The 15924-nt window shown below is 42.0% G+C and overlaps 1 protein-coding gene across 1 annotated transcript in view; it reads left to right on the forward strand.

Annotated features, from left to right (window-relative positions):
- The first annotated feature begins 2189 nt into the window (after positions 1–2189).
- GCC2 (GRIP and coiled-coil domain containing 2) overlaps positions 2190–15924 on the forward strand; it is a 34681-nt gene continuing 20946 nt past the window's right edge. Inside the window, exons 1-9 of the mRNA XM_064143650.1 lie at positions 2190–2363; positions 7181–7243; positions 7916–8000; positions 9057–9124; positions 9949–10053; positions 11221–13707; positions 14382–14451; positions 15070–15170; positions 15251–15349. Of these exons, the coding sequence (XP_063999720.1) occupies positions 2358–2363; positions 7181–7243; positions 7916–8000; positions 9057–9124; positions 9949–10053; positions 11221–13707; positions 14382–14451; positions 15070–15170; positions 15251–15349 (3084 nt within the window). The 5' untranslated portion in view covers positions 2190–2357. The remainder of the gene's footprint in view (positions 2364–7180; positions 7244–7915; positions 8001–9056; positions 9125–9948; positions 10054–11220; positions 13708–14381; positions 14452–15069; positions 15171–15250; positions 15350–15924) is intronic.

A 15924-nucleotide genomic window follows, 5' to 3' on the forward strand; every position in this document is an offset into this window, starting at 1 on the left:
CCTTGATGTAAGGGCTAATCACAGCCCTGTGGGACTTGGCTTCTCAATGAAAGCAAAATTTAAATTTTGTTATGCTTTGCCCCAACATATCTCATAAACCTCTTGGCAACCTTGTTTTACATAAATAATGCTATTTAAAGAGGTGAACTAATTATCTTTTACAAAGATATTAAAATGATAGAATATATGCAGCATGTTTTTCTCACTTGTCTCAAATTAGCTGTATGCAATATATATCAACTTACTGGCTCCTTCTGCACAGGTAAGACATACAGTTCACAAACTGGTTAAGAAAAATATATAAGATGACTGCAGCTACAATTTGTCATTTTACCCCACAAAATATGGGGGGAACTTATACCTTACTGTAACAAACTGAAACGATCAACAGTCAAAATCCTCAATATTTTTCTTTCTAGTTATTCTAGAAACCTTCTTCATTCTTCTAACTACAAAGAATTAATCCCAAACAGGATGCAATTGCAATTGAAGATGACCCCAAGTTGGGAGCATGTGTCGATCCATTAGAGGGTAGGAGGAGGGCTCTCCAGAGAGACTTGGACAGGCTGGATAGATGGGATGGGCGCAGTCCAATGCCATGAGATTTAACAAGTCCATGTGCCAGGTTCTGCACTTTGGCCACAACAACTCCATGCAGCATTACAGGCTGGTGACAGAGTGGCTGGAGAGCATTCAGGCAGAGGAGAACCTGGAGATAACGGTTGATAGTGAACTGAACAATGAGCCAGCAGTGTGCCCAGGTGGCCAAGAAGGCAAATGGCATCCTGGCCTGGATCAGGAATGGTGTGGCCAGCAGGACCAGAAAGGTCATTCTGCCCCTGTACTCAGCACTGGTCAGGCCACACCTTGACTGCTGAGTCCAGTTCTGTGCTCCTCAATTCAAGAGAGATGTTGAGGTACTGGAACATGTCCAGAGAAGGGCGACAAAGCTGGTGAAAGGCCTGGAACGCAAACCCTATGAGGAGAGGCTGAGGGAGCTGGGGAGGTGTAGCCTAGAGAAGAGGAGGCTCAGGGGGGGACCTCATTGCTGTCTACAACTACCTGAAGGGACATTGTAGCCAGGTGGGGGGTGGCCTCTTCTCCCAGGCAACCAGCAATAGAACAAGGGGACACAGTCTCAAGTTGTGCTGGGGGAGGTGTAGGCTGGATGTTAGGAGGAAGTTCTTCACAGAGAGAGTGATTGGCATTGGAATGGGCTGCCCAGGGAGGTGGTGGAGGCACCGTCCCTGGAGGTGTTCAAGAAAAGCCTGGCTGAGGCACTTAGTGCCATGGTCTAGTTGACTGGATAGGGCTGGGTGCTAGGTTGGACTGGATGATCTTGGAGGTCTCTTCCAATCTGGTTGATTTTATGATTCTATGAAAATCTTTTATATTTAACATGACATTTGAAAGCTACTGAAATCCTTGATTCAGTGATATTCTATATTGTCTGGTGAAATATAATCAGAATACACCTACATTGTTTCTCCCAGGCAACATCTCATTAAAAATCAATTATTTATCACAGATGTCAATAATTCAGGCCCCATCCAAGTGCATCCATCATAACAATTAAAAAAGTGTGCACTTCGAAGTAGGTATTGCTCCCATCGAACACCAACCCAAATAGCTGTAAAAATGGCTCTTAATCAGAAAAACAGAACTACTTGCCCTAACTCCTGGCTTCTGCCGTTTGCTCTGGTACAGCTCTTTACATCTGACCTTTGGTAACTTAATCACTCTGTGCTTCGACTGAGATCTTAGAACCAGGATCCTAAATCCTTGAGTTCCGGTTTGAGCACATAACTGTTCGTCTCATCTTGTCCTCACGGTGACAGTGACAGATTTACCCAGAAACAGGCTCTCCGCACCCTGGGGTAACCTCGCAGCAGTGCGAACCCCTAACGAGCCCTTCAGAAACAGGCAGCGGTGGGGTGCTGTAGCCGTACCCCTTCCCTGTGCGCCAATAAAAGCAGCACAGGCGAAAGGGCACGGCTACAACAGCGTACGGCTGACAGGGTTACCGCCTGAAGCTTCCACTCGGGTCACTTTTGCCGCCGAAGCCGCCTGCCTGCAGCTGGAACGCCGCCAAGCGACGTTAGCTGGGCAAAGCCACACCGCAGCACGCTGCCGCCACACAGCTGCGCCCCTGCACCCCCGCCCGACAAGGGGGTGGGACTGGCCCCTGCGGGGCGGGACTCAGCCGGCGGAGCCTCCGCCGGCTCGGGGAAGGGGAGGTCTTGCGCTACCGGCGTGCGGGGATGACGGAGGCGGAAGTGGGATGAGGGCAAGGTAGCGGGGCTGACGGCTTCTGCGGCGCCGTGCTCTGCCCGCCCCTGCGGCCAGCCGGCCCCGCCATGGAGGTAACGGGGGCGAGACGGCGTGTCTCAGGGGAGAGGGGGCGCGGAGCTGGAGGGAGGCGCTGAGGGGAGGGTGTCCTTTGGCGGGGGGCAGGGGGCGCCTGACCTTGGGCTGGAGCACGCGAGGAGGGGGCGGGGCAGGGGGAGGTCTCCGGTAGCCCCCGGGCCCTGCCGCGGGTCGCTGACGGCACTCCGCGGACGTCGCCTGCGGCCTTCGGCAGGCATTGGCAGCGGCCGGGCGCTGGCGGCTGCGTGTTGCGCCACTCGCCTCGGGGCCCGTCGCCGGCTCATGCCGGGGACCAGCGCGGCGGGCAGCGCGCCCCTTTCTTTCCTCCCTGCCCGCTGCCGCGGGCGGTGCAGCCCCACTAGGCGGCAACTATAAGGGAGAGTGATGTGCGGCCCTGCACTGCGCTCCTGCCTGGGCTGGGGATAGATACTCTCGTCCTGTCTTGCGCAGTGTGCGTGTCGGTGAGAATTGCTGGGGCTGCATAGTGCCTCCTGGTTAAGGTGGGGATGTCATTCGCTTCGCATGGGCTGGGGCACATCAACCGGTGCTGATTCAAGGGAAGCAGCACACAGAGGACAGCGAATGTGTTGAGTGGTTACTCTTCAAAAGTACCCACGAGCAAGCAGGCATTCCTGGTCTGCTGAGATGATCTGATGTGTTAGCTTCCTGCCAGCTGAAATGCCGAACGTACCAAGTAAATAAATGCACTGAAGTATGTATATATAACGTAGCTTTCATAACCGCCAAGGCAAATCCAAAGGCAATATTAAAGACTTCAAAATTCATGCATGAAGTGAACCCTCCTGGTAGTTTCTGAGTTGTGCAGGTTCTGTGTATCTGCAGAGCAGTCACATCTCGAAGTATATTTTGCGGTGACTTGGTATGATCAGGATTGGCGATGTCTGAAAGTTACACGCTGCTTAGATCACAGCTCAATGTATTGCACTTAGGTGCTTTCTCAGAGTGTGTTTAGTGATTGCAAAAGTAAGGCATAGATAGCAATTAAAATGCACAGAACATGCTAAGTTGTGACTTGCAAGCACATTTGTGTGGATAAAGTAGGCTTTACATTAATAAAATCCCCCAAATTATCCATATCTCAGCAAAGTGTGGAAGCATACCTACTCTGGTTTCAGAATGGTGAAATAAAAGCTTGAGAATCCTTGCAGGATTCAGTGTTCTGTTTAGTGTGCTTGCTGTCTTACAGTTCAGATGCACCTAATCAATGAAAAGCTTAGGGTTTGTTAGTAATTCATCTGCTGCCTTGTACTTCTAATTCAGATGGATGAAGCCCTCTACATGAACTGCTTCTGGTTTCTGTTCCCAGAGCAGCAGAACTGGATGTGTTGTGTTGCATGGTATGTGGTTCAGCCTCTCTGTGTATTAGCTTAAAGGAGAGTTCAAAGTAGTATGTAGGTCCATCTGACCTTAACCGCAGTAGAGACATGCACTATCCTTTTTTAAACAGTACATACACTTTGTTATACTTAACTGTACTATATAAACATGTATGCTGATGTTAGTGACAGTGGTTTTACAGTTGCAGTGCTGAAATATTCAGAGTCAGAGAATCACAGAAACATTCAGCTTGGAAAAGACCCTCAGGATCATTAAGTCCAACTGTTAATCCCTACTCTACAAAGTTTACCCTTAAACTATATCCCCAAGCACCACATCCAAATGACTTTTAAACACATCCAGGATTAGTGACTCAACCACCTCCCTGGGCAGCCCATTGCAATGCCTGAACACTCTTTCTGAGAAAAAAATGTTTCCTGATGTCCAGTCTAAACCTACTGAGTCACAGCTTGAGGCCATTCTCTCTTTTTCTATCACTACCTATGAGTAGAGACTAGCAGCAGACTCTCACAGTGTCCTTTCAGGTAGCTGTAGCCAGCAATGAGGTCTCCCCTCAGCCTCCTTTTCTTCAGACTAAACAGCTCTGACTTCTTCAATCGCTTTTCACAAGATTTATTCCCCAGCCCCTTCACCACCTTTGCTACCCTCCTCTGCACTCATTCCAGCACCTCCCTCTTGTAACGAGGTGCCCAAAACTGAGCACAATACTCAAGGTGTGGCCTCACCAGAGCTGAGTGCAAGGAGATGATTACCACCTCCCCATCCCTGCTGGACACAGCACTTCTAATACAAACCAGGATGCCCTTGGCTTTCCTTGCCACCTGAGCACACTGCTTACTCATACTGAGTTGCTTCTCTGTTACAACCCCCAGGTCCCTTTCTGCCAGACAGCTTTCCATCCACACTTCCTCAAGCCTGTAGCATTGTTTGGGGCTGTTGTGGCCAAAGTGCATTTGGCCTTATTGAAGCTCATGCTTCATGTAAATGTTAACAACATTTTGCATGCCAAGCAAAACTGAAAGTTACACTTCATAGCTTAAAAAAAAAAACAACAAACAACAGAGTAATAATATTTATGCTTAGCAGTGACATTGTTTTATAATCTCAGAAAAACACTAGCCTGTGTGAAACAGAGTGAGGTAACTGTTAACTGCCTTTGTCTTTGGTCTGTACTGTATGATGTCTGTACATCATATTTCTAATTGTGGCCTTTCTTATAATCTGTATCAGCTATTCTGTCTAAATTGTTGGTGATTCTCCATTCTAATAGTTTTGTTTGGTTTGTTTTTTTCCTTAATCTGTTAATGAAGGTGGGATTTTTGTCAGAATAAGGAGCATACCAAAGAAAAGTGAGGATGTGTGTATATGCATGCACACAAGCACTGAAATATCTAAAAATATAAGTATTTATCTTCACTTTTATACACAAAATCTCAGAATGTCAGGGGCTGGAAGGGACCTTGAAAAATCATCCAGTCCACCCCCCCTGCCCAAGCAGGATTGCCTATACCAGATCACAGAGGAAAGTGTCCAGGCAGGTTTTGATCCTGGCTCCATCCTCCTGGCACTCAAACCCTTTACATATTTATAAACGTTGGTGAGGTCACTCCTCACCTCCAAGCTAAAGAGCCTCATCTCCCTCAGTCTTTCCTCGTAACAGAGATGTTCCATTCCCTTAGTCATCTTTGTGGCTCTGCACTGTACACTCTTAAGGAGTTCTGTGTCCCTCTTGAACTGGAGGGCTCAGAACTGGACACAGTGCTCCAGATGCAGCTTCACCAGGGCAGAGTAGAGGGGCAAGAGAACCTCTCTCATCCTGCTAGCCACACCCCTTTTAATACACCCCAGAGTAGCTTTGATCCTCCTGGCCATGAGACCATGTTGCTGGCTCATGGTCAACCTCCCATCAACTAGGACCTCCAGATCCTTTTCCCTTTCACTGCCTTCCAACAGGTCAATCCCCAACCTATGCTGATCATAGAATCAACCAGGTTGGAAGAGACCTCCAAGATCATCCAGTCCAAACTAGCACCCAGCCCTAGCCAGTCAACTAGACCATGGCACTAAGTGCCTCATCCAGGCTTTGCTTGAACACCTCCAGAGATGGTGACTCCACCACCTCCCTGGGCAGCCCATTCCAATGCCAATCACTCTCTCTGGCAAGAACTTCCTCCTAACATCCAGCCTATACCTGCCCCAGCACAACTTGAGACTGTGTCCCCTTGTTCTATTGCTGGTTGCCTGGGAGAAGAGGCCAACCCCCACCTGGCTACAATGTCCCTTCAGGTAGTTGTAGACTACCTGATACCTGGGGTTGTTCTTTCCGAGATGCAAAACTCTCCACTTGCCCTTGTTGAATTTCATTACATTTCTTTCTGCCCAATCCTCCAGCCTGTCCAAGTCTCACTGAATGCCAGCACAGCCTTCTGGCATGTCAGCCACTCCACCCAGTTTGGTGTCATCAGCAAACTTGCTGACAGTGCACTCCATGCCCTCATCCAGGTCATTGATGAATATATTGAACAGAACTGGTTCCAGTACTGACCCCTCTGGAACCCCACTAGATAGAAGCCTCCAAATAGACTCCATCCCATTGACCACAACTCTGCCTTCTTTCCTTCAATCCCAAATCCACCTCACTACCGGATCATCCAGACCACACTGCCTCAGTTTATCCAGAAGGATGCTGTGGGCGACAGTGTCAGAAAACCCTCCACAAACTAAAACTTGTAATATGAAGGAGAAAGCACAGTAAAGGTCAAAGCTTGGAAATGCTACCTTTGATAAACTGGAAGTGTCCATTCCATTTTCACTTTGCCCTATCTTAGTGATGTATGTTTCTTAGTGTTCCCAAGTATAGGTAAGCATGTATGTCATATAAACTACTGTATAGTAACGCAGAGTCTCCCTGATTGGATTTGTGGAAATTTACAGTTGAAGGCATTGTGCATGTATGTTAGAAACAGGGAGCTCAGAATTTGCTGAGTCTGTTCAAGTGTGCTTGTCAGGCCTGCACTTCCAGTGCTTAACGGTGTATTTGAAAAACAAAAACAAAAGGTGCGGATGTGTTGGAGCAGGGAGGGAGGAGTTTATTGTTTTCAGAAGAGTCTTGGCTCTGCAGTCTTTTCAAATGTATTTGTCAGGCAACATTTTAGCAATACCCACTATGTTTAAGAAAGAAAGAAAAGAAAATTGAGAGGATAGATGTCAAATGAATCATGGAATTATAAGATAACTGGTTTGAAAATCAGTAATTTTCTATTCTGCTGTTCTCTTGTACCAATGATAATAGATTATTTTTTCCCATTATTCTTCAGACTAACCCCACAAATACTTTTTTTGAGCTGTCATTGTGTTTGGTTATTCTCAGTGTTTGCCAACTTGTAGTTAGTTCCATCAGTAGTCTTCCATTAAAAAGTTCAGTTACCCCAGATTGTGTTTTGTTTTGTTGCAGGTTCAAGATCCTGGGCAAGAAATGGTGGCATCTTCTGGCACACCAGGATCAGGCAAATCAAAGGTAGTCAGTCTTCACAAATCTAACTTACTTGTGCTAACAGTTGTTGCAAGGGTTACAGCTTAGCATGCAAGCTCTGACTAACAGGAAGACATAAGAGTATTTTTTAACAACTTCCTGTCTTCTAGACTTCTTGAAAAGTTGATTTATAAACACTAGACCAAGGTGGTTTGGAAATCTGGGAGAATAAAAACTTAACTGGTTGCAATATTTTATCAAATACAATATCCTGTTGCAATATTTTATCAAATACTAGTAGCATACAGTTTGGGCATAGGGTGTTTTGTACTGAACACAGATTTATTGGAAGTAAGTATAAGCAATGTCAATATTAGATCAGCATGCTGTTTTAAAAACATTGCTCACATTACGCTGCTGAATTGTATCCCTTCCCAAATGAGTTTTCCTATTTAACTGATGCTGCCCAGCAGTGTGCTATAGGATGATTTTGGAAAAGCACAGGATTAAGTGTAGTTTCTGTTACTGCATTTGCAATACCATATTTGGATAATAGAAGAGCAATAACTTGGACTGTTACTATTCTTGCAAATGTGTGGTAAGACAGTTTCACGTCCAAAGGCTTTAACTTGTTAGAATCAGATGCTAAAATACTCTGCTTCCTGTTTACATTTGTGTTAGAGCAGGATAGTTTCTCTAATCTATGTTTTCTTACAGCTGGACACATTGTCTAAAGAAGATCTCATCAAGTTTGCAAAAAAGCAGGTGATGCTTATACAGAAAGTGAAGTCAAGATGTACAGGTACCTTACTGGAAAGTCTGCCTTAATGCTTGGTACTATCTGACCTTTTCTAATTAACACTGCATGTTTTTGCTAGGTAGATTTAAATTCTAGGCAAATATCCTAGATTTTTTTTTTCTGCAATTTCACTGTTTTTTTTTGTGGAAAGATAAGGATTGAAGCTTTTAGAGCAAGGAAAGGAAGAAAAGAAAGCATTTTTTTTCAGATATTAAATTAGTTTTGATGTGGCAATATGGCATGAAACTATGCAGCTTTTGGAATTCTTGAAGTGGAACCTGGCTGTTTCTCTTAGGAGTTTCGAGGATACCTGCTGCTTTTCAGGAAGTGGGTAGGAAGGGGAATGTCTCTGATAGATATTTTGCATTAAAAAATGAGTACTGCTGTAGAGTACAGTGGCTTCTTTAAAATATTTAGCTACTTTGTATTTGTTTGTTTGCTGCTTTAACAGGAAGTTACAAAATATGCCACACAAAATTTTGTGTTGATCACCTGAAAGTATCCAGCGTAAATCTGTGCTCTCATGCTGTCCCTCTCCTGTCTGCTGTTCCTTTCTCTCCAGTGGCCCATTGATTGGACTGGTGCCACTTCCTTGTGTTTGGTCTTATACTGACTGCTGGTAGCTTCCCAGAAAAACAATAAGTAAAGGGATGGGCTGACTAGGCTTTTCTTCAATGGGGCTATTCATAAGGTCTTGTTCTTCTACTTGCTGCCTATTTGTAGAGAACCAGTAGGAACTGAATATCTTTTCTCTGACTTAAATTGATCATGACATAGAACGTAAGACAAACATTAAAAGAATTTTTAACTGCTGTCCTTCTACCCTAGCAAGGAAACTTTCCTTCCTCAGGAAACCCTGCTAAATGTCAGGACTGAAGAAACAATACTTAAAGTTTGTCCTTTTTCCATTAGCCCTTTCTATCATTCAGTAACAAATAAAAATTAAGTAAAAGACATCTTGGATTGGAACAGGAATGTTGTTAGGTGTTGACTTTACTAGTAATTTGCTACTGTGATAGAATATCAATGCATACTGTGAAATTTCTGTACTCTTTTAAGAACTAGAGAAAGAGATTAAAGAACTCAGAACCGGAGCAGCTACTGGAGGAAATGATGATATTATTCAGGTAGGAATATGTAATGGAGTTCTAATGTATTACATTATATTGGCTGAAATAAATCTACTGAATTTATTTGGAAAGTAGCTTAAAAACTTCTACTCAAGTGAAAGTTAAAAAATATTCAGGAATCCAAGACATGTCCTAAAGCTTCTTCCTTCCCTCACCCCTGACTTCCTCCTCAGAAAACCCTGTCAGCTCTGTGAGGAATAGTACAGCATAGTACAGTTTCTTCAGAAAGGTTTTTCCTGGTCTTGCTGCCTAGACAGGCTTTTGTTTATTTTAGAATGACCACTATGGGAGGACTTTAGCCATTTAGAAGACTTATGAAGCAGTCATTTGATGAGCTCAGAAACACATAGTTTAAGTTGGGTGTCGCAAGAAATACTTTTGAGATAAACTTGATGGTTTTTTAAACTGGCAAGGACATCTGTCTTTCTCAAAGTAAGAGTGTTAGCATATGAAAGTGAAAATTGATAGGGAAATTTATCAGTGTAAAAATTGGTTTTAATTATTTGGATGGATATTTCTCTTCTGCAGAAGTAGACTTTGTGCTCCCTGCACCTGGTGATAAATAATTAGCTCATCGGAAATACAATTTTGAACAGGATCTTTTTTTAAGCTTTAGAACAGTACTCAACATCTTTGTTTTAGTCTACATATTCAGTATCTGTTGGGTTTGGGCTAATAATAGCTTTTAAAACCAGACTGATCTGTTTAATTAACAACAAAAAATCCTGACCGTTATGTGAGGTCCTGTGGTTTGCAAAAATAATTCAGACTTGCATTGTTAAGAAACTGTTCTTTCAGTGACGTTTCTCCCTTAAAATTAGTCTCTCACAGAAAGGCTGGATGATGTACTTCTGGAAAAAGCTGAAAGTCAGCAGCAGTGTCTAGCTCTGAAAAAGGAAAATATCCAAAGAAAGCAAGAAGCAGAGGTACTGAAACAAGCAATAGAGGATTACCAAAGCACTTGCAAATTATGTTTATTTTCTAGTTTTCCTTGTTGTCTATTTCATTTTAGTCTTTTTCTTCACTTACCTGTGTTCTACTTTACCATTGAAAAATGTGAAGGCTTCATATCTTAAAACATTTTATGTTTTTTGTAGGACCGACAATAAATTTAATATTAAATGAACTGACTAAATCCACAGCCATTCAAAAAGGAACTGTTTCTGCATTAGTAGCTTTCAAACAATGAGCTTTTCCATAGCAAATAAGAGGTTTATATTCAAATATTCATAGGAAGTAGCCTCTTAACCGAGACATGTATATTATGTCAGTAATATCAAGTAATAATAAAGTGGAGGATGAATTGCTTGCAATGGACAACCATTGTTATATTCCAGACACTTGAATTTCATACACTAAAAGTAGTTTTGTCTTAACGTTATTAGAATAGTTGTTAAAGCTGAAATCATAGAATCAACCAGGCTGGAAGAGACCTCCAAGATCATCCAGTCCAACCTATCCCCCAGCCCTATCCAGTCAAATAGACCATGGCACTAAGTGCCTCATTCAGTCTTTTCTTGAACACCTCCAGGGACGGTGCCTCCACCACCTCCCTGGGCAGCCCATTCCAATGGGAAATCACTCCCTCTGGGGAGAACTTCCTCCTAACATCCAGCCTATACTTCCCCCGGCACAACTTGAGACTGTGTCCCCTTGTTCTATTGCTGGTTTGTCTGTCATTACCATTTTGTGACATTAAGCTAGTTAACAGGATTTAAGAGCTAATTTTCCTTTCTCATTCTGAAAATGTTTTTGTAATTTCTGCAGTGTCTTCTGAATTGAGTCATCCTAGTATGAACACTGGGACAGGAGTTTTGTGATGTCTCCCTCTCTGGAGATATCCAAAACATGCCTGGATGTGTTTCTGTGTGAATTGGTATAGCAGATCCTTCTCTGACACAGGGGTTGGACTAGACAATCTTTTGACATCCCTTCCAACTGCTAACATTTTGTGACTGTGTAATACAGTTAAAAATTGCCATAGTTTTAATATATCTAAAACTGTTGAATCTATCTAAAATGATTAAGTCCTCTCTGGTTTCTTTGAAAATTGCTGAACTAGCAGTATTTAATCATTTGCGTTGTTTGTTTAGGATGCAGTGGCAAAGACAGAAGAACTGCAGAAGCAACTGGAGCAATCAAGTATTGACTCTCAGAAAGAAATAAAAGCTCTGAAGAGTGAATTAGCAAATGCACAATACAAACACAATGAGGACCTAACAAAGCTGAAAATGGAATTAGAGGAGCAAGTGAAGAAACAGATGGTGCTGATGGAACAGATTGAATGTAATAGTAATAGTCAGAAAGAGATTAAAAGATTACAAGATGATGTCCAAATAATTAAATCCACCTATGAGGAGCAAATTTCGTGTCTGAGCAAGCAGTTGGAAACTGTGAATGAAGAGAAAACCAAAGAAGTGACAAATCTGCAAGAAACTATTAAAAGCAACTCTCAGTCTTACCAGGATGAAATAAAAGGTCTGAATGAAGAGCTTAAAAAATTAAAAATTGCCCATCAGGAAGAGGTGTCAGAGTTGATGCACCAGATTGAAATAGCATCTAAAGAAAATGAAGAAAAGCAATATCAAATTAATCAGTTACAGCACAGTTTGGCAGAGGAGAGCTCAATAAAAGAGAAAAATGTGAAGGATGAAATGCATGCTCATGCCGACCAGCATGAATGTGACTTGGAACAGCTAAGAGAAGCCTCAAATGAAAATGTAGAAAACAAGATGGATGTTGTATATGCACAAGAAGAATGTGCTATAGAAGCGAAAATGGAAGAAAAAGTTAGGCACCTGGAGCATAGGTTAGAGGAGCTGCAGTCCCAGCATAGTATATTAAAAGATGAGTTAACTTACATGAGTAATGTTAAACTAAAACTGGAAGAGGAAATCCATCACATAAAGGATGAGTACTTTCGTGAGAGGGAAGATTTGGACTTTAAGATAAATGAACTGCAGCTTACTAAAGAAGATTATTGTTGTGTAATTGAAAAACTAAAATTGGAGCTTCAAGCTGCAAGGGAGCACTGTGAAACCACTGTGGAAGAGCATAAGTTAGAGATTCAGACTCTGAAAGAGCAACATGAGAGTGAAATCTCTGAACTAAATGAAACTTTATTGTCTGGTTCTGAAAAAGAAAAGATGGCATTAGTATTTGAAATGCAGGAACTTAGAGAACAACTTGAAAAGCTAACTCAGGATAAAGAGGAAGCAGTGTCCAATTACAATAGCCTGAGAGAAACAATGGAAACTCTACAGACTGAGCTAGGGGAATCTGCTGGAAAGATCAGCCAGGAGCTTGAATCAATGAGACAGCAGCAAGCTTCTGATGTCAGTGAGCTGCAACAGAAACTGCGAGCCGCTTTCAATGAAAAAGATGCTCTTCTTGAAACTCTGAATCACCTCCAGGAAGAAAGAGAAAAATTGTTATCCAATCAGCTAGAGACAGAAGAACTTAGATGTAAAATTGTTAATCTTCAGGAGGAGAATAACACAATGACAAGCTCCATCAACCAGAAAGAGACTGTTGTGAAAGATCTGGAAGAGAAAATAATTGTTTTAACTGATCAAAATAAGACTATTTTAAGCGAAGTCAAATGCTTGGGTGAGGAGAGAGAAACCCTTCAGGAGAGGTGCAAACAAGAAAAAGGAAAAGTTCAGGAACTTCAGGAAGAAGTGGATGTTGCTAACCAATACAATAGTGACCTGCAAAAAAAGGTGGAGGACTTAACAGAGAGGCTGAATGAAGCTTTAACTAGGAAGACTGAAAATACTCAAATGCTAGAGCAACTGGAAAACCAGATTGAATCTCTGGTGCGTGAAAGAGAGAACCTTTCATCCAAAGCACACAATCTTCATGAGGAAAACAAGAAAATAATTCAGGAAAAAGATGAATTAAGGGAAAAGCTGGAAAAGATTATGTCTGAAAAAGATGGTTGGTTAGCACTGAAAGAACACTCTGAAAGTTTAGAAGAGAAACTACAAATTATGACTGCAGAAAAAGACCATATATCAACATTACTTGAAAGTGAACAAGCACGCAGTTCTCTTATAAAAGCTCAGCTGTACCACTTACTTGAGCAAGTGGAGTTCAGCATTTCAGATTCTGATGAGTGTGATTCTTTTAACTTGTTACAAATAGCAAATGAGTCATTGGCAAAAATGAAAGAAGAGCACTGCCTTGCTTTACAGAATGGGGAGAAAGTTCTTCATTTGGAACGGGAAGTTGAGAGACTAGAGGAAGAAAATGCAGCTCAACATAGAGAATATAGGTGTCTGATTGAGGATTTTGAAAAAGAAAAGATTCACTTGAGAGAAGAGTTGAAAGGAGTGTGGTCTGAAAAAGAAACACTTCAACGTGATATCCAGGAGCTTACAAGTGCTAGTGAAAAAACAAGGATTGAAAATCAAGATCTTAGAGCTAATATTGAAGAGATTACTCAAAAACTTGCTTTTTATGAAACTCAAATACAAGAACAGCAAAAAGGATCAGGAAACCAAGACGACTTAAAATTCATTCTGGAACAAAAGGAAACTGAACTTAGAAATGTGAAAGACGAACTGAGTTCTCTAAAGGTTATATTTTGTTATTGAAGTATACAGACTAAACCTCTAAAGTCTTCAGAATTAAGGTTCAAAAAATACTTTCAATTCTCTCTCTTTTTTTTTTTTAACCTTGGCCTGAAAATTAGTTTCCTTCTAGAAAGCCCATTTCTGAGTTTCCTAGCATTTCAGAATCCCCTCCCCCCAGGAAAAACAAACAACCAAACAAAAAAGCCCAACAACTGAACCAGACAAAAGTTGTTTGTACTTGAACCTCTCTTCCTATCAATACTCCTCAGAGTTATCATATAACTAGATGGACTAACCAGCTTCATAATCTTTCACCTCTCATTTTCTATGAACTCCATCTCAAACAAAACTACTGCTTGATCTGCCTTAGTTAGCTACTGCTAACTTCAGGTCCTGGGAATTGATGGTTATATAAACCTGACAGCTGCCAAATTAATGGTCTCTCATTTTTGTCCTTGGACAGGATGGAAAGCAGTTGCCAAAAGGTTGGAGTGTTTTCCTTTCAGCATAAGTGTGTTTTTCAGTTACTAAGCTTATGTGAAATTGCTCATAAAGACTTTTAGGGTAATGAGAATGTAGACAGAGTCCAACTGTAGCTGAAACTTCTGGTAGCTTAGGGGAAAACCAGTTGTCACAAATAAATGTTTGTAATACACATATCTTTCTTTACAATGCAGAATTTAACAGAGACACTGACTGAGAGAACTGATCAACAGTCTTCAATAGCAGAGCTTCAAGAAAAAATTGGTATCGTTCTCTTTTACTTAAAGTTTGGGGGGTTTGGAAGGTTATTTTTTCATTCTCTGCAAAATTGTCTCCTATTTCCTACAAGCCAAGGAAGGTGGCAAAGTAGATATCAGTGCAGCTTCCGACAATAATCCTTCCATTTGGGATTGGAAATATTGTTAGCAATCTTTAGTCAGTTATCATTAGATTTATGTTCTTTTTTTCTTGTGTACATTTGGCTTTAAGCAGCATAGTGGATGTCATCTTTACTTTTTTATATTTGGGAAATAATTGTGTTGTAAGGTTCCATGAGACTGCTGACATGACAGCAAAGCAACTGTTTTCCAAAACTACTGTTGCCTCATCACAGTTATCCCAACATATTCAGAAGAAAATGGCTCAGAGTTGTTAACGATGTGGAAGAAGACAGGAGAAGGGCCTTTAACTTTAACTATGATGGAAGCCTCTGAAGGGGGGGAAGATTGCCATTAAGCTGTCTGTGAGGTTGGATGTGCCAGCTGAAAATGATATTTAAATTCTTAACTGAATGAAATATTGGGACTTTGAAAGCTGAATTTAATTTTATTTTTCAGGGAAGAGGGGAGGCGTAACTTTACACTATTTATTTATCTATTTTAGGAAGGCTGGAAAAAGACTCTGCAGAAAAAGGAGAGAAACTAAATAAAATCAAGGTTGTTGCTGTGAAAGCAAAGAAAGAGTTAGATGCCAGCCGAAAAGAGGTACTCTGACTGCTGGTTAATATGAAGAACGTTTTGCATGTGAGGTTCTGTTTTAATGATGTACATTTCTTTTTAATAAGACACAAACTCTGAGGGAGGAATTGGATTTGGTTCGATCAGAGAAAGATCAGTTGTCTGCTTCAATGAAAGACGTCATTCAAGGAGCTGAGAGCTATAAGGTAAGAATAATATTACAGAAAACAGTTAAGTGTCAAAAAATACTTTGCTTTTGAAGCCTACTCTGTATATGTATTGCTGTTTACTTGCACAAGTATGATTGGCAAAAGAAATTATGTCAGTACAGTTGAGCCTCCAGATAAAGAAATGTAGGGTTCTGGTAACAGAGCTGTGTGGCTGCTGTCAGAAGCAAATAAGGTTTTTCCTTTCTACTGAGTGGCCTTTTTAAACATTTTAAATCTAGTGTCACAGTATCACCAGGGTTGGAAGAGACCTCATAGATCATCAAGTCCAACCCTTTACCACAGAGCTCAAGGCTAGACCATGGCACCAAGTGCCACGTCCAACCTTGCCTTGAACTGCCCCAGGGACAGCGACTCCACCACCTCCCTGGGCAGCCCATTCCAGTGTCCAATGACTCTCTCAGTGAAGAACTTTCTCCTTACCTCAAGCCTAAATTTCCCCTGGCGCAGCCTGAGGCTGTGTCCTCTCGTTCTGGTGCTGGCCACCTGAGAGAAGAGAGCAACCTCCCCCTGGCCACAACCACCCTTCAGGTAGTTGTAGACAGCAATGAGGT

Source organism: Pogoniulus pusillus, chromosome 5 (genome assembly GCF_015220805.1).
Source record: "Pogoniulus pusillus isolate bPogPus1 chromosome 5, bPogPus1.pri, whole genome shotgun sequence".
Taxonomy (NCBI): domain Eukaryota; kingdom Metazoa; phylum Chordata; class Aves; order Piciformes; family Lybiidae; genus Pogoniulus; species Pogoniulus pusillus.